Source organism: Schistocerca piceifrons, chromosome 2 (genome assembly GCF_021461385.2).
Source record: "Schistocerca piceifrons isolate TAMUIC-IGC-003096 chromosome 2, iqSchPice1.1, whole genome shotgun sequence".
Classification (NCBI taxonomy): Eukaryota; Metazoa; Arthropoda; class Insecta; order Orthoptera; family Acrididae; genus Schistocerca; species Schistocerca piceifrons.
The window spans coordinates 137,556,824-137,575,357 of NC_060139.1; the positions used below are offsets into that span (position 1 = coordinate 137,556,824).

The following is an 18,534-nucleotide window of genomic DNA, read 5'->3' on the forward strand; positions in this document are numbered from 1 at the left end:
GGAATGCAAGCTATCAAACTTCAATTTACCATCAGATTCACATTGGAGGAAGTCCACCACTCACCAGCAGAAGATAATGCATCAGTCTACACTTTCAATGTTGCACATGAAGTAAGGGTTGCAAAAATACCACATGCATTTGGAACAGTTTTGATGAAATACCTCCTCTCCACATGAGCAGTGCGCTAGTGCAAAACATGAGAGATGTGAAACAGTTAACAGAAATGAAACAGAATCAAGAAGCCACAGAAAACTGATAAGTACAACTAATAATGGGCATACAAATGCTGGTGTCTTATCACATTCCTGATTGGTCTGGATCCAGAGTTTCATAAAGAGGAATTACTTTGTTTTCACCTAGACATGGAAGTTCAAAATCTTTTTGATGCTGGCTGGACAAACCTTTGGGTCAAGCTTGTCATCCTTTGAGAAATTATTTTGCATTACAAAATCAGGCATTGTTGGGGAAATAGCTCACGTTGTTGCAGTCTGCCCACAGTGTGCCAACTATCAGGTGCCTCCTCGTACTTCTTTGTCACTGTGGCTGGATCCACAGCAGCCTTGGGAATCAACTCTCATAAATATTTGCACCAGAAGGGCTTCCATATATCCTAGTTACTGACAATTGCTCCTAGTTCATATTTCACAAATTTGAAGTTTTTTGTAAAAAAAAAAAAAAAAAATTAAAAAAAAAAAATTGTGTTCGTCATGCCATGGTTCCTCCTTTCCGCCCTCAACAAACAGGGATGCAAAATGACTAGTGCGAACATTTAACACTATGCCATCCGGCGACACCACAGTGGAGTCGTGTGGATGGTATTGCTCAGTGGCCGGTGACACCATAGACGTGTCGTGCGCAAAATAGAGGTCAAGAGCTGGTGACACCACAGTGGTGTCATGTGCATAGTATCGCTCAGTGGCCGGCGACACCACAGTGGTGTCATGAACACAGTATTGCACAGTGGCCGGCGACAACACTTTTGTACCTTTTGCATTCTGTTGGTGTTTTGTTTAGGTAACAGTAAGTTACACACGTCATCAAGTTTTTTGCTTCTATAAGTACTTGTGGCCTTTCATCATGGCAGACGAAAGAGACGATATGATTATTTACGACGAATGCGTGAGCATCTTGTCTGAAGTTCCGGACAACTTGGCCGATTGGGAAGAAAAGACTGGATACAGAAAAAATGAAAGTGAAGCAAAATCATCACAAGATAGTGAAATACATCGAAGAAGAATTTGGTGAACGCCACGGTTGGCAACTGATTTGGATGAATTGGATGAAGAAGACAATACGCAGTGGTCGGACTTTGATTTACCGAGGACCAATAATGAATTTGAAGGATCTCCGGGTCCAAACATATTTCCCAAAGATACATAGAGTGTAGAGGATATTGTAGAATTATACATTAGGAAGAATCTATCTGAATATATTAGCAACGAAACCAACAAGTACTACAGTCAAAATTGCAATATAAGGAAACTGGATTTAAAAAATGTCAAATTTGTCGATGTTACGGGACCCGAACTTAGAAAATGGTTTGGGCTTGCTATCCTTATTGGAACTGTAAAAAAAGCAAGGATCGATGATTATTGGTCAATGAATTCATTGATAGACACACTGATATTTTGCAAAACGATGTCCCATATCCGATACAGACAAATATTATCACTTTTTACATTTTTCCAACAACAACAATAAACGGGATAATACCGACTGGCTTTTCAAAGTGCAATTTGTAACTGATTATTTTTCCAAAAAGTTTAAAGAACTTTTAATCTAAGTCAAAACACTGATGAAGGAATGTTACCGTGGCGTGGACGATTAAATTTTAAAGTTTACAATCTGTCAAAAATTACAAAATATGGCATACTCATTCGGATGCTGTGTGATTCGAGAATGGGGTACATCTCCTCATTGAAAATATATTCCGGTGCTGGACAGCCTTTAGCAAAAACAGTGGTGGAATTATTGACACCTTCTTATCGAAAGTGGCATCACCTCTACATGGATAATTATTATAACAGTGTAGAACTTGCAGAGAAGTTACTTGAAAAGAAAATTTGAATTTATGGAACGATATGAAAAAATACAAGATTTCCGAAAAAATTAAAGCGCACAAAAGTCAATGTGTGTGCAGATTGTCATCAATGGAAAGGTGAAGTACTTCCACGGGTATGGAGAGCTTTGAAAACTAAAATGATACAAATGATCTCTACAAAACATAATGCCACTTTGACTGACACTCAAATAAAATGTAGAAAAACCAATTACACAATAAAAAAACCTGAAAGTGTATTTGACTACAACAAATACATGAAGGAGTGGTTCAGGCAAACCAATATTTGAGTTGTTACCCCATATACAGAAAAACTATAAAATGGTCAAAAAAGGTTTGCATGTAACTCTTTACTTGTTCATTATTTAATGCATTCTGTACATGTCAGTATTTCAATACACAACACAAGAGTCTCTCCGATTTCATGATTTTTTATTAAAAGTGTCCGATTCCTGGATAAAACACCATGTACCTGCATCTGAGCAAAACTTTGAGGTTGCCACTACATTGTGTACGTCTCATCATGATCCAGTTGACAGATTTCCAGCCACATAAACCAACACCAACTAATACTTATTTCCAAAACGAAAACAAAGAAACTGCCATTTATGTTCCAAATACAAAAAAATAAGAACAACAAACTTAATGTGCAAGTCTTGTGGAGTTGCATTACATCTTGGAGACTTTTGCTGCATATTATATGAAACAAAATACTAAGTACTATATATAAAAACAAAGATGAGGTGACTTACCGAACAAAAGCGCTGGCAGGTCGATAGACACACAAACAAACACAAACATACACACAAAATTCAAGCTTTCGCAACAAACTGTTGCCTCATCAGGAAAGAGGGAAGGAGAGGGGAAGACGAAAGGAAGTGGGTTTTAAGGGAGAGGGTAAGGAGTCATTCCAATCCCGGGAGCGGAAAGACTTACCTTAGGGGGAAAAAAGGACAGGTATACACTCGCACACACGCACATATCCATCCACACATACAGACACAAGCAGACATATTTAAAGACAAAGAGTTTGGGCAGAGATGTCAGTCGAGGCAGAAGTGTAGAGGCAAAGAAGTTGTTGAAAGACAGGTGAGGTATGAGTGGCGGCAACTTGAAATTAGCGGAGATTGAGGCCTGGCGGATGACGAGAAGAGAGGATATACTGAAGGGCAAGTTCCCATCTCCGGAGTTCGGATAGGTTGGTGTTGGTGGGAAGTATCCAGATAACCCGGACGGTGTAACACTGAGCCAAGATGTGCTGGCTGTATACCCCTGCCATCTTCAGAATTTGAAAGAGAGTATTCCAGTCAACATTGTCAAAAGCTTTCTCTAAGTCTACAAATGCTAGAAACGTAAGATTGCCTTTCCTTAATCTATTTTTTTAAGATAAGTCGTAGGGTCAGCAGGGCCTCACGTTTTACAACATTTCTACGGAATCCAAACTGATCTTCCCCAAGGTCAGCTTCTGTCAGTTTTTCCATTCATCTGTAAAGAATTCGTGCTAGTATTTTGCAGCTGTGGCTTATTAAACTGACAGTTTGGTAATTTTCACATCTGTCAACACCTGCTTTCTTTGGGATTGTAATTATTATATTCTTCTTGAAGTCTGAGGGTATTTCGCCTGTCTCGTACATCTTGCTCACCATATGGTAGAGTTTTGTCAGGGCTGGCTTTCCCAAGGCTATCAGTGGTTCTAATGAAATGTTGTCTACTCGAGAGGCCTTGTTTTGGCTTAGGTCTTCCAGTGCTCTGTCAAACTCTTCATGCAGTATCATATCTCGCATTTCATCTTCACCTACATCCTCTTCCATTTCCATAATATTGTCCTCAAGTACATCACCCTTGTACAGACCCTCTATATACTGCTTCCAATTTTTCTGCTTTCCCTTCTTTGCTTAGAACTGGGTTTCCATCTGAGCTCTTGATATTCATATAAGTAGTTCTCTTTTCTCCAAAAGTCTCTTTAATTTTCCTGTAGGCAGTATCTATCTTACCCCCTAGTGATATATGCCTCTACATCCTTACATTAGTCCTCTAGCCACCCCCACTTAGCCATTTTGCACTTACCTGTCGAGACATTTGTATTCCTTTTTGCCTGCTTCATTTGCTGCATTTTTATATTTTCTCATTTCATCAATTAAATTCAGTATATCTTCTGTTACCCAAGGATTTCTACTAGCCCTCATCTTTTTACGTCCTTGATCCACTGCTGCCTTGACTATTTCATCCTTCAAAGCTGTATTTCTTTCCCCCATTCCTGTCAATCGTTCCCTAATGTTCTCCCTGAAACTCTCTACAACCTCCGGTTCTTTCAGTTTATCCAGGTCCCATCTCTTTAAACTCCCACCTTTTTGCAGTTTCTTCAGTTTTAATCTACAGTTCATAACCAATAGATTGTGGTCAGAGTCCACATCTGCCCCTGGAAATGTCTTAGAATTTAAAATGTGGTTTCTAAAACTCTGTCTTACCATTATATAATCTATCTGAAACCTTCGAGTATCTCCAGGCCTCTTCCATGTATACAACCTTATTTTATGATTCTTGAACCAAGTGTTAGCTATGATTAAGTTATGCTCTGTGCAAAATTCTACCAGGTGGCTCCCTCTTTCATTTCTTACCCCCATTCCATTTTCACCTACTACGTCTCTTTCTCTTCCTTTTCCTACTATCAAATTCCAGCCACCCATGATTACATATGTATATCTTCGAAATTTCATGAAAGTAGGGGAACAGGATTGAGAACTTATGAGAACTAATGATGAGATTAGTAAAACTTAACAATTTATAATCTCCTGATGTCCGCCCCGGTAGCTGAGTGGTCAGCGTGACAGACTGTCAATCCTAAGGGCCCGGGTTCGAGTCCCGGCTGGGTTGGAGATTTTCTCCGCTCAGGGACTGGGTGTTGTGTTGTCTTAATCATCATCATTTCATCCCCACCGATGCGCAGGTCGCCGAAGTGGCATCAAATCGAAAGCCCTGCACCAAGCGAACGGTCTACCCGAGGGGACGCCCTAGCCACACGACATTTCCATCTCCTGATTATGTCAAGAATGGCTGACAACAAGCCAAGTAATCTGAATTAGATCTTCTGATGCCAGCAGATAAATTTGTTTGAGACATGTGGACGACAAAGTGTTAAGACTTGGAGCAAAAAATACGTTTTGGTTGTGTCACCAGAAGCAGCTCTTCATCGGTTCCTCAGTTCTTATAGGTTCACCCCTGTTGGTGAAAAGTGTTCAGCAGGGTTGTTGCACAGTCATCAGCCCCAGACTCTGCTGCATCTGCTACCACTGTCCATCAGCACTGGCACCACGATGTTTCTTGTTTGGCACAGCTGTTTGGGCATCATCCACATGGCTGAGCGGAGAGTGTCGTGACGTGTCAACCAGCTATGACCTCGCAAGGGTGGCTGCATACCAGGTGTGCCTCCGCTGCTCCCACATCCTCCGTCTGCCCAAGAGTCTTCCACATAGTGATTAGTGCCCTCGCCATCTCCACTACTGCTGCTGACATTTTCAAAACTGTCCCCTCTGTTGTGGGTGCCCCCTTCAGCTGCCAGGGGCCATGGCAGTCGCCCAGCTCCTGTGGTGTCGCCGCCATGCCTCCGCTGCAGCTGCCGCCATCATCACAGCCGGTGCCACCAGTACCATCACCTTCACCACAACCTCCTTCCCTGGGGTAAACTTCTTAAGTGATGCATTTAATTAATTATAAATCTCAGGTCAAAGGAAAGAAAGGGTACACCACCTTACATGGCTAGTAACAAACTGTGGTACTCAAACTAACATTTGAGGAAGACCAGTTTTAATTTCGACATATGTATAAGAGAGTGATGTGACTCCCATGATGCCTTGTTGCAAATCATACTATCAGTTTAAGCATGGTTCATAAGGACACTCTGACAGCTGTGTAGTTCGGTGTTGCCACCCACTATGGCTTGTACCACTGGTGGTCACTAGTCCGATGCAGAAGAAATACAAGTCGACAGAAAAATCTAATGCAGGGGGCAGTTGATTATTTGGTTGCTTTTGATGATGATTATAGTGAATAAAGAAGTATGGAAGCAATTCATCATCTAATCATTCACAATATAATGGTCAATACGTTTTATATAAATTTATTTGTGCTCAATATTTATATTTAAATTTTTTTTTAAATTTGTATGTTTTTATGTCTCTGTAACAGTCCACAGCTGGAAATGGTAGTGAAGCTCACTACTGTTTCCCTCTTCAAGGCAGATTAACCTAAATGGGCCTGTATGATGTTACTTCTTCATGACTTCCTTTGTTCCTTTTCGTATTTAACAAAAATGAATCTTTTAAGTTGAGGCCCATAAAAGTCAATCTATACTTATAGAATGATATACCTTAGCAGCAATATGTTGATGATGTTTCAGAGTTGTCATCTTGTGCTGCAAAGAAGCTCGGGGTAAATGAGACCAGTCTGGATCAACACCCATTTCCCGTAGCCGACGATCTAGAATTAGCTGCAGTTCTTTACGCAGGTCAGCTTGCAATTGTTTGCTTGTAGTATGAAACTTTCTCCTGTGTTAGCAAATGACAAAATTACATTACAATCAAGCAAGTAGCAAAAAAATTATCAACTGTTTTCATTCAGATTAAGAGCTCTTGTCAGATTAAAAAATCAATACACATGACAGGTACAGGGAAAGACCAGCTACAAATAGCAAATAAAATTTTATGCAATTTTTAATGCACATGAAAATGAGTTCCACAAACTGTATCTGTTATCAACCATAACTATGCATTTAGGACTCTACTGAAACGATCTTTCAGTCTTCTTACATTAATTTGATATTCATTGCTTCACATCTTCGTTAGAACACTATCATGTTATAATTCATCAAAACAAAGTTAAATGTCTGCTGCAATTATACGTACATAATTAAGTCTAACGACATTTACCCAGGGTTTTCAAAGTACCAGAAAGACTGGAAACCACTATCACATTTATGGAATTGTGAGCCAGAAAGTGAAAAGGGACCTCTTGTGAGACCTTAGTGTCTCCCAGCATATACACTGTTCAAACAATGTTCAAACAACTTACAGAAATGCAGCCAGGTGACTTCTTCAACAAATGCTGATATTTTGAAGGCAAAATTGCAGCAAGTATGGACTGTGCAACAGAATTTAATACATCAGTTTTCACAGAAACTCTGTAAAGAATACACACGCATGCACGCATGCACGCACACACACACACACACACACACACACACACACACACACACACACACACACACACACACAATGTAAACGCTGCCACCATCAACAACCAAAAACAATTATGTCAGAAACTATCAACATTGAAATTAAAAAATCAAAGGGTGAGGTAGCATAAACTCTGTCGCTCTGTTTTTTGACACGCGAAAGAGCAGGATTCCATGCAGAATCTAAAGAAAAACCACCATCTCTATATTTGTAAAGTTACTTGCTAATTTAATTCCACCATCTTCCTTAATAACACTATCCCAACAGCTGGAAGTGCAGGCCAGAATCTCGATGTTGTTACATTCCATAGGATGACCAGTGCCGAGACAATGTTCTGCAAAGGCAGATTAGCTCGGTTGATGTAAGCATGTGTGTTGCTTATGCTCAGTATACCAGTCCGCCACAGTCCTAATAGTCTGGCCAATATATGCCAAGCCACAACTGCAAGGAATACAATAGACACTCACCTTACGCAAACCAAGATCATCCTTTAAGGAACCTAAAAGGACCCTGATCTTAGATGGTGGTCGAGAAACACACTTCACATTATATTTGCACAAAATACAACCAGTCCTGCTTGAAATGTTCCCTGCGTAAGGCAAGATGGCTATAGACTTTGGTGCTACTTTGGTATTATTATCACTCACCCACTGCATAGCACAACGCATGTCTGACCTGTTTTTCACTATAACCATTCTGACGAAAAGTGGTAGTGAGAATTTGAATAACTTTTTAGAACACCTGAATTTAATCCACTTGAATATTTGTTTTACAATGAAGGTGGAAAGGGACAGCTTTCTTCCCTTCCTTGATGTGTTGGTCAGAAGGAAGGTGGATGGCATGTTGTATTTGCAGGCTGACAGTTGTCACCACCTGGCTCAACATGAAGAGGTACTTCATACCTAGGTTCAGAGGGCTCATGTCACTCAGACCCTGCGAGTTTGTCAGCTGACCCAGCCTATTTTGAAGTCACCTTTCATCAGAATGATTATAGTGAAAGACATATTAGTCATGTGCTGCCCTTTCGACCAACTGTGCACCAGGTGAGTAACGATAATACCGAGGTGGCAACAAAGTCTACAGCCTTTTGCCTCACGCAGGGAGCATTTCAAACAGAACTGGTTGTTTTTCAGTTGTGGCATGTCATATATTGGCCAGACTATCAGGACTGTGTAGGACTGGCATATTGAGCATAAGTAACGCACATGCTTACAACAGCTGAGCAAATCTGCCATTGCAGAACATTGTCTTGGCACTGGTCATCCTACGGAATATAACAGACGTTGGTTTTTGTTTAAATTCTGCATGGAATCCTGTTTTCTCACTTGTCAAATAACAGAGGGACCGAGTTTATGGTGACACACCGTTGATTATAATGTCACTTTGGTTTGTGATGGCACTAGTGTTTACAGTGTGTGTGTGTGTGTGTGTGTGTGTGTGTGTGTGTGTGTGTGTGTGTGTGTGTGTGTGCGTGCGTACGTTACCTTTATGAAGTTTCTGTGAAAACCGAGGTATTAAATTTGCTTGCACTGTGCTTGCTTGCTTGAAAAGGCAGGGTCGAAATATCAGCAGTTGTTGACGATATCACCCAGCTGCATTTCCATAAGTGTTTTGAATAAAGGACCTCTTGTCGAAAATTTTGGATTTTGTGCTATTGTAATTTTTACATTCAGGATTAAATTCTGAATAATCTGAAAAAAAAACCTCTGACCCTAAATTTGATTGAATTATAACTGGTTGAATATTGATGATGGAAAATAGGTGTATTGAGATAATGTATTTTAAAGTTTCACTATATTGTCATTGTTTAATTTGACATATTTAAGATACAAATTCTGCATATATTACCCTTAAAATGTCTTTTATAAAATGGTACACAGTTTTTTAAATTATAACAACATATTAAGTGGTTAAACCTTTCAGACCTATAGCACACTGTAGTGTACAAAAATTTAAAACCAAATAAATTGGCCTCAAAGTGAGAAAAATTAGCATACCCAGCACAGATTTTTTTAATGTTTGTTTTTAATATTTATTTATTTATTTTGGGAGGAGAGGCAAAGTATTGGTATTTTTACTTTGTGTTATGTCATCTTTCTGACAAAATTTTGATTACTGATAGAGCATATTTTATAGTGGCCACAGGAGTTGATTTTCTACTTCTAAAATACTTGTGTCTGAAGGGGTTCAAGATCGTTCATGAACATTATTTTTGCCTCTTCCTGTTTGTTTCTGGAATATCTGGCTGGTAAGATTCTTCCTCAGGATCCTCATTCTCACTAACTTGAGATTCTGGTTCAGTTTCTGTTTCCACTTCAGGACATACAACATATTTTTATTCCTCTTTGCAATAGGTCATGATGTTTTTAAAAAGATAATCTTTTCATTGTTTTGTCATCCCTGTTTATAATTACTGCACCAGGAAACTCAACAGATCCACTTGCTTCATGAAAAATGTGGTGCACAAATTCATTTCCATCAATGTCTATTTTGCAATGTACACTATCTTTGTAGCTACCAATCAATTCAAAGTGGATACATTTAGTTATGTGAGGCACTTTTTTAGAGTTAGTATTCTTCAAGAGATTTAGCCAGTCATATGTTTCCACAGCAACTTCCCCCTTTTCATTTTTAGCAGCAATAGCAGAGTTAACATGTTGTAGGTGTATGTTTTTGTTACTGCAGTAATGTAAGCTATTAGCTGGTGTTTTGGGGTGGGTGGTGACAGCTTTCCTGTGGCCTATCCTGTGTGTAGGCATCTAGTGGATTAAGCAAGATGACTGATCAAGCACGGAGGAGGTCAGCTTGATGTACTGTCACCCAAACGCGACGGCCAAACGCATTGCTGCCTTGTAGCATAACCAGATGAGTAGTAAGAATAGCAAGAAGAAGAATACTTGGGATAAAAGGAAGAAGGCCCCCTGTCAGCTGAGTTTTCATCTGAAACATGAACTGTGGGCATCCCAGATTAATGTCGAGTGTTTTAGCAGACCCAAAGGAGAAATCCTCACTAGACTGGCTACTGACAAAGGTGTTGACATACTGGCTCTCACGAGACATACCTACAAAATATTAACAGTCAGAAAGCACATGGATTCACTGTAGTTAATTGTATTAACACAAAAAATTTGGAATCGCCATACTTGTAAGAAATGGGTTGGAAAATATGACAGATAATCTAACACAAGTACATGAACATGCAGTTGGAGTAAAAATAAATAGAATAGCTATCTACAAACCAACCATCTACATATGTGGCTTTAACTCGCGTCATGATAGATGGGCCTATGCAACATGCAGCGAAGATGGCCTGAAACTAATGGACTGTGCAGACTTGAACAACTGCCACTTAGTATACACTGGCAAAAATAAATGAACCTTCCCGTCAAAGACTTATGGCACAACAACATCACCCAAACTGTGCTTTATAACAAAGTCAACATCCGGCATAGCTCAACCAATCACAATAGCTCAACCAATCACAAGAAAAGTCTTAGCTCAATTCCCAAAATGTGCAATCATCTCAAGACTCAAAACTACGGCTACAATTACACATTGTAAGAAGTAAACCACTTCAGAAGTGAAAGCTCAGGAAAGCCAACTGGCAACTATTTTCACAGACTGCTGGGAAAACAGCAGAACTACATATGATTTGTGAACTGATACTAAAATCAGCACAAATGTCCATACCTCGATGATGCCAACTGGCAACTGTTTTCATAGACTGTTGGGAAAACAGCAGAGCTACATATGATTTGTGAACTGATACTAAAATCAGCACAAATGTCCATACCTCGATGATGCTATAAGAAATAAGTTACTTCCCGGACTAAATAATGCACAGCCCTACTGAAATAGAATAACAAAACTCAAGCCACAAAAGTTGGCGACTCCTAAGAAAGCTGGGACAAGCCACCCACCAACCCAGATGAATGGGCAAAGTCACTCCAAACAATATTAGTTCTAACATACTTCGGACCTAAAAAATATCTGTGGCTACAAAACAAAAGGAAATAATGGCGGAGAACATGAAAGAAGCAATGAATAACTGTGAAGATGAGAATACGGTGACATAAGGCAGAGAAATAGAAAATGCACTAAAATGCACCAAAAATTGGAAAGCAGCTGGTGTGGATGAATTGCTCCCCGAATTCTTGAAGAATATTGGTGAGGATGGAGTGAAATGGCTAACACAATTGTTTACAATCATGATAAACAATTGTAAGATCAAAAAATATGGAAGGAATCTACAGTCATTGCTATCCAAAAGCTTGGAAATACTGGAGGTCACCCGAAACACTACAGGCCAATTTCACTGCTGTGCACTATCTGTAAACTGTTTGAGAGAGTATTAATGGGCAGAACAGGACCAATTATCGATCAGATACTACCAGCAACACAGGGAGGGTTGAGACAGAACAGAAGCCGCTGTGACCAGGTCCTAGTGCTCACAACCTACTATATGTAGAGCAAGGTTTTCAAAATAATTTGAAGACTAGAGAGGTGCTGCTTGACCTCACATCTGCTTATGACCCAGTCTGGATGCAAGATCTTATCTATAAATTAATGAAGGCTCTCAAGTGCAAGAATACTGTGAAACTGCTAATGAATATGTTAAAGAGAATGGAAATTTACAATAGAACTAAATGGGAGAATAAGCAAACACAAGGTTCGGAAAAATGGAACACCACAAGGATCAGTACTGGGACCAGCTCTGTTCAATCTTTATATATCTCACATCCCATTTTTAAATTCACAGGTATTTGCATGTGCCAATGACTTTGCAGTAGCTGCACAAGCAATGTTTTTCAAGAGATTAGGAGAACTAGTTAACATGATATGAAAACCCTTGCAAAATACTACAGTGAGTGGCATTTAATCTCCAGCCCAACAAAAACTGTAAGTACCGTGATGCACCTGAACAATAGGGAAGCAAACAGAGAACTAAAGCTAAATGTAATGGGCCAAGCATTAGACATGAGAGAACCCCCAAATACCTGGGAATAAAACTGGACCATATACTAACATACAAGTACCACTTGGAAGAAGAAGCCCAGAAAATGAAAACAAAAAATAATGTAACAGGAAAGCAAGCAGAACAACTTGGGGCAGTTCAGCAGTGGCATTATGCCCTTCAGCACTGGTTCTTGTGTAGTGTTTGTGACTACTGTGCCTCAGTAAGGGATGGGCCAGGAGCATCCACACAATAAACATTGACATCCAATTCCATGAAAACACAAGGATAATCTCAGGAACAGTATGATCAATCCCCTTTCCCTGGTTTCCAGTCCTAGTACATATTGAATCTCCACACATCTGAAGATGAGCAGCAGCTCAGCTGTTAGCTGACTCGATCAGACACACCCATCCAACAAAATATTCCCACCAACGACCATCTCAAATCCCAAAAGCCCTTCATGATGTATGAAGTAACACCCAAGGATGCAAAGACTACACGGAGAGAAAAATGGCAGCAGATAGTCGTGAAAAACAGCAGCCTGATGACTGACCTAACAGCGCAAGTGCCAGACTTCGACCTGCCACAGGGGCAGTGGACTGCGGTGAACAGACTGCAAACTGGATCTGGGTGATGCAGACAATTAATGATGGAGTGGGCACTTACCATAGATGCCAAGTATGAATGTGGAATGGAACACACCGAGCACCATATTTTAAGTTGTGATGTGTATGGTTTTCCTGGTGGGTGTCTTAATGACATTCACATACTTACAGACAGCACCAAAGATTTGCAACAAAATTCCATGTTTGTAATGTAATAAAGTATATTTTTGTGCTTTGTTGTTTCTGGTTTAGTTTAAAACTTATTTTAGTAGTCTGAATGTTGAACACAAAATAAATAGTTGGTGTTTTCAGGCTGCCAATTGCAAATTGGAAACATCAATAGCCATTTATAACTCCCACATAAAAAGGGACCACTTACTTGTCTTTTTTAGCATTACTATATTCACAAAACATTCTTCACCTACACAAAGCAACTCTGAGGTCCTCAAAATGCCTGTAAAATTTAGGAGATACTATTCTGATTTCAGGTGTTACGCAGGGAAGTGTCGTAGGACCGTTGCTATTCACAATATATATGACTGACCTTCTGGATAACATCAGAAGTTCACTGAGGCTTTTTGCAAATGATGCTGTAGTATATCATGAGGTTATAACAATGGAAAATTGTACTGAAATGCTGGAGGATCTGCAACGAATTGACCCATGGTGCAGGGAATGGCAATTGAATCTCAATGTAGACAAGTGTAATGTGCTGCGAATACATAGAAAGAAAGATCCTTTATCATTCAGCTACAATATAGCAGGTCAGTAACTGACAGCAGTTAATTCCATAAATTATCTGGGAGTAGGCATTAGGAGTGATTTAAAATGGAATGACCATATAAAATTAACAGTCAGTAAAGCAGATGCCAGACTGAGATTCATTGGAAGAATCCTAAGGAAATGCAATTCGAAAACAAAGGAAGTAGGTTACAGTACACTTGTTCGCCCACTGCTTGAATACTGCTCACCGGTGTGGGTTCCGTACCAGATGGGGTTGATAGAAGAGATAGCACACTTTGTTATAGGATCATTTAGTAATTGCGAAAGCATTATGGAGATAGTGGATAAATTCCAGTGGGAGACTCTGCAAGAGAGACGCTCAGTAGCTTGGTACGGGCTTTTGTTGAAGTTTCGAGAACATACCTTCACCAAGGAGTCAAGCAGTATATTGCCCCCTCCTACGTATATCTCGCAAAGAGACCATAAGGATAAACTCAGAGAGATTAGAGCCCACACAGAGGCTTACCGACAATCTTTCTTTCCACGAACAATACAAGACTGGAATAGAAGGGAGAACCGATAGAGGTACTCAAAGTACCCTCCGCCACACACCGTCGGGTGGCTTGCGAAGTATGGATGTAGATGTAGATGGAGGGATACAGCACGGGAGATCTGTTTTTGTACAAGGTTGGCGGAGGGGGGGGGGGGGGGAGGAGGGGGAGAGCTACAGTTTGTGAAGGTCTCAGTGAGACGCTCAGCATATTTAAAGAGGGACTGCTCATCAATACGTAAGCAGCAGCCACGGGTGGTTAGGCTGTGTAGAAGGGACTTCTTCAAATGGGACGTGTGGCAGCTGTCAAAATGGAGGTTTTGCTAATGGTTGGTAGGTTTGATGGAGATACTGATGTAGCCACCTTTAAGGTGGAGGTTGACATCGTGAAAGGTGGCTTGTTGTGTTGCATAGGAATGGAAGAGAAGGTAATGAGGTTCTGGAGGAATGTGGATAGAATGTCCTCACCATCGATCTAGATCATGAAGATGCCATCAATGAATCTGAACCAGATTCCTTTACACTAACATCCCTATGACCATGGTCTTACCTCTATTGAACACTACACCTCCCAACACCTGACAGTTTCCAAACCTACAACCTCCTTCCAAGTCCCCATGACCAATTATAGCCTCACCCAAAATTACTTATCCTTTGGAGGCATTACCTAAAAACAAATCCAGGGTACGGCTATGGGCACCTCATAGCACCATCCTATGCCAACCTATTCATGGGCCATCTAGATGAATCCTTCCTAAACATCCAGAATCCCAAACCCATCAGATACACCGATGACAAATTACAGAGACTGTCTGCTGGCTGGCAGCAATGGGCATGATCTTCTTTGCAAAACATCACAATGTTGTTGGGCATCTTTGCCGGAAATGCTGACAAGTTGTAAGTTTAGCATTGAAGTGACATTGGTGATGGAAGTCCGGAGCACTTGGTTGTCCTGCTGAGCCTGGGCCTGTTCCAGAAAATCGATAGGTCTTGAAACATTGCTGATGCTTGATAGAGTCAGCCACTACATTATTAATGCTAGAAATGTGTTAAATGTCTGTACTAAATTGGCTTATAAACTCAAGAGTATTGTATGATGGAGGGGAGCAGTTTTGCTATTCTGCTTGAAGGTGTAGATTAGGAGGTTTGTGATCCATGTAGATCATAAATTCTCTCTCTTCTGTCTGTGAGCCGAAGCATTTAACTGTCTCATACACAGCCAGGAGTTCACAGTTGTAGGCACTCCACTTCTGCTGTAACAGTGGCAATTTATATGGGAAGTGTGCAAGCGGTTGCCGTGAACCATCCAACAACTGCTACAAAGCCACACTGATGGCTTGAAATGATTACTAAGATCAAGGGTGCGTCAAGTTAGAGGTGTACAAGCAGTGCTGCATTTGGCAAACTTTGCTTTGAGACATTGGAAGCGAGCACACTGCCTCTGTCCACTGCAGTGGGGTGCTGTCTCTGACCTTTGGGCTGGTGAGTGCCATACTTAATGGTTCCTGCAGGTGGTAGATGGTGGCAGTAAAAGTTCAACATCCCCAGGAACCAGCATAATTCCTTAATTGTTGACATCCTTGGAATCTGCAGGATGGCTTCGACTTTCTCAGTTAATGGTAGGGAGCCTGCAGATGATATCTGGTGGCCTAGGAATATGAATTCGGATTGTCCAAACATGCACTTGGCCATGTTTAACATCACACCATACTGTTCCAAATGACTGAATACTTTGTTAAGGAGCTGGTGATGTTGCTCCTTGTTGGCTGAAAACACATGGAAGTCATTGAGGTATGCAAACCAAAACGGCAGGCCTTGCAGGACAGCATCGATAAATCTTTGCCAGGTTTGAACAGCATTCTGTGACCAAAATAAATTAAAAAGCTTTCACATATTAAAAACAGAGTAATAATTGCCATTTTCAAGATGTCTTTCTGCATCACAGGAATCTGCGTGTAAGCTTTGGCGCAGTCCAAAATTCTGAATATTGTTGCTCCATGTAATGTGTAATTGTAGTCTAGCAACAAGAGCACAGGATAGAAACTGGGCACAGTTCTAGAGTTGAGCATATAAAAATCACCATATGGAGCGAGGTATAGAGCAGATGACCAAGGGCTAATTGTTGGTTGGATTATTCCTTCTCTAAGCATTGTGTTGAATTCAGCTTTAGCAATGGCCATGTAATTTGGTGCAAACACCTAGGCCTGGAAGACACTGGCAGACCATCTGTGGTTTCTATGTGATGCACCTATTGTGTAGAGCTTTCTCAAGTTCACCTGGAGGTTTGTAATAATTAGGGCATTGTCTTGGCAGAGAGGTGTACTCCTCATCACACACCTGCACCAGTTTAGCACTGTGCACAGTTGCATTGTGATGAAATCCTGCAGCCATCAGTCCAGTAATGCTGTCAACCAGGCGAATGTTGGCTACATTCAGCAAGAGGTGGTAATGTTCCAAGAGATCCGCTGCTATAATTGCCTCTTTGATGTCCACGATAGTAAAGTGCCAGGTGAATGAGCGGCATAATTCCAAATTCAATTTGATCTGCTGTGTTCCATATATCAAGACGGACAAGTTTTAAACAGAATGCTGTCAGTGGTGATGCATCCCTATCGATTTCTCTGTGGGCGCAATTGACTCCATCAACATCGATGGCGGAAAGCTGGAGCAGACATGCTCTGTGGCAAGGAAAAGGCTTCTAAGCAGTGCTCTGGACGAGAGGTGGGGTTGAATAGAGTTGGAGGTTGGTGAGTGGGACACGAAGTGGCATGGAAGACTTTGGTGCTCACAGTAGCTCTCCATGTGGCAGTCACAAGAGACTGATGTGGATGATGGAACTGAGCAAGCAGTGCAGGCTGAATAAGACACCTCATTTTGACGTGCTGCAATGTGCAGACATCCTGTGGGGTGTGAGGTGTCCAGTAGCAATGTTGGACAGCTGTTTCTATGGTGATCTGGTGCTCTGAACTTTGGAGTACTGTGTTGGCATTGCGAGTCATTAGACATGTTATACAGTGCCTGCAGTGCTTTAATTGCTAGTATTAATCTCACCTCTATTCAAGTGGCTGCTTGTATATGTCTTTACTGGAGGTTTAAAATTGCAAAAGAAGCTCTTTTAGATAGTTGACACATTTCACCGCCAAGTAAAACATTTTTCAAAGAACCATTTTGGTTTGCTGTGCTTGTTGATTGTGCACGTTGGTTTGCTGTATTGCCTCTAGGAATTTAATTTTGTGAATGACTCCAGAAGCTTACAGCTAATCATTTAATAAGGACCCTCCTGCACAATTTTTCTGATTTATGGGTATTACCTTGCACTTATCCATTTTGAAAGAGAGCTGATATTCATTACACCAAATGGAAACAATAAATGCATCACTAGTACAGACTATTTTTCCAGATAGATTACAGTAGGACATTGTGAAACCCCTTACAAGAAAAGGTGACATAAGAGGTATCAATTAGTGATGTTTTTCATTGCTTACATGCTTTTATGGAATGTCTTCTATAAAAATCGAAATCTTATGGAGTTAATAATGTAGCACATGTCAGACACACACACACACACACACACACACACACACACACACACACACACACTATTTAACCAAAAGAATGAAGATAGCAGGGCTAAATAACTCAGCAAAAGGAGAAAGGGTAACTTTTTGGACTTGCTTGAGAAAATTGGAATTTCACAGTGTTTTACCTTGGATGGGCTGAAGCATGCACAGATACTCACTTCTGCTGAAGGTCATCAGGATCTGTTGCCTTCTTTACCAATTCAGAGGTAATAGATGTTTCAGAGTTATCACCTTCTTCTTCTTCTTCTTCTTCTTCCTCCTCCTCCTCATCCTCCTCCTCCTCATCACCATCCACCTCTTCCTTTTTTTGTTCTCCATCTTTCTCTGTTACATATTCCTCTATTGTCTTTTCTTTCTCATGTATTTCATGCCTTTTCTTAAATTTTGTTGCCACAGGGGATGCATTCAATTTGTTATCTTGATCCTTCCCCTTAACCTGGGATGTGTAGGGAAGAAAATGAAGCTGTTGAATGTATATAGTGTTACTACGAAACAAAAGACAGCACATTTCTGTTTAGGTGTAGATCATATTTTAAACTTAATCTGCATGTAACTATATGGCTTTCTAAAATAAAGCACAACATATATGATCTATACAAGACACATATTAATACATTTTGAATGATCACATAGAATATCTGTTACAAGAGAACACTGTGTGTGTGTGTGTGTGTGTGTGTGTGTGTGTGTGTGTGTGTGTGTGTGTGTGTGTGTCAAACTTGATGAATTCTACATGAAATATTACTATCTTGCCTGATCTATAAATTCTGTAACAATGATGTCTTGCATAATGTTCTGTCAAATCAACTAATTATTCACACAGAGTT

General features: G+C 40.4%; 1 protein-coding gene across 2 annotated transcripts in view; it reads right to left on the reverse strand.

The window, feature by feature from the left end:
* Positions 1 to 18,534, reverse strand: part of LOC124777442 (cilium assembly protein DZIP1-like) — a 286,339-nt gene that overhangs the window by 141,259 nt on the left and 126,546 nt on the right. For both annotated transcript variants that reach the window (XM_047252852.1, XM_047252853.1), the window contains 2 exons: positions 17,866 to 18,143; positions 6,427 to 6,604 (listed from right to left, as the gene is read on the reverse strand). In XM_047252852.1, the coding sequence (XP_047108808.1) occupies positions 6,427 to 6,604; positions 17,866 to 18,143 (456 nt within the window). The remainder of the gene's footprint in view (positions 1 to 6,426; positions 6,605 to 17,865; positions 18,144 to 18,534) is intronic.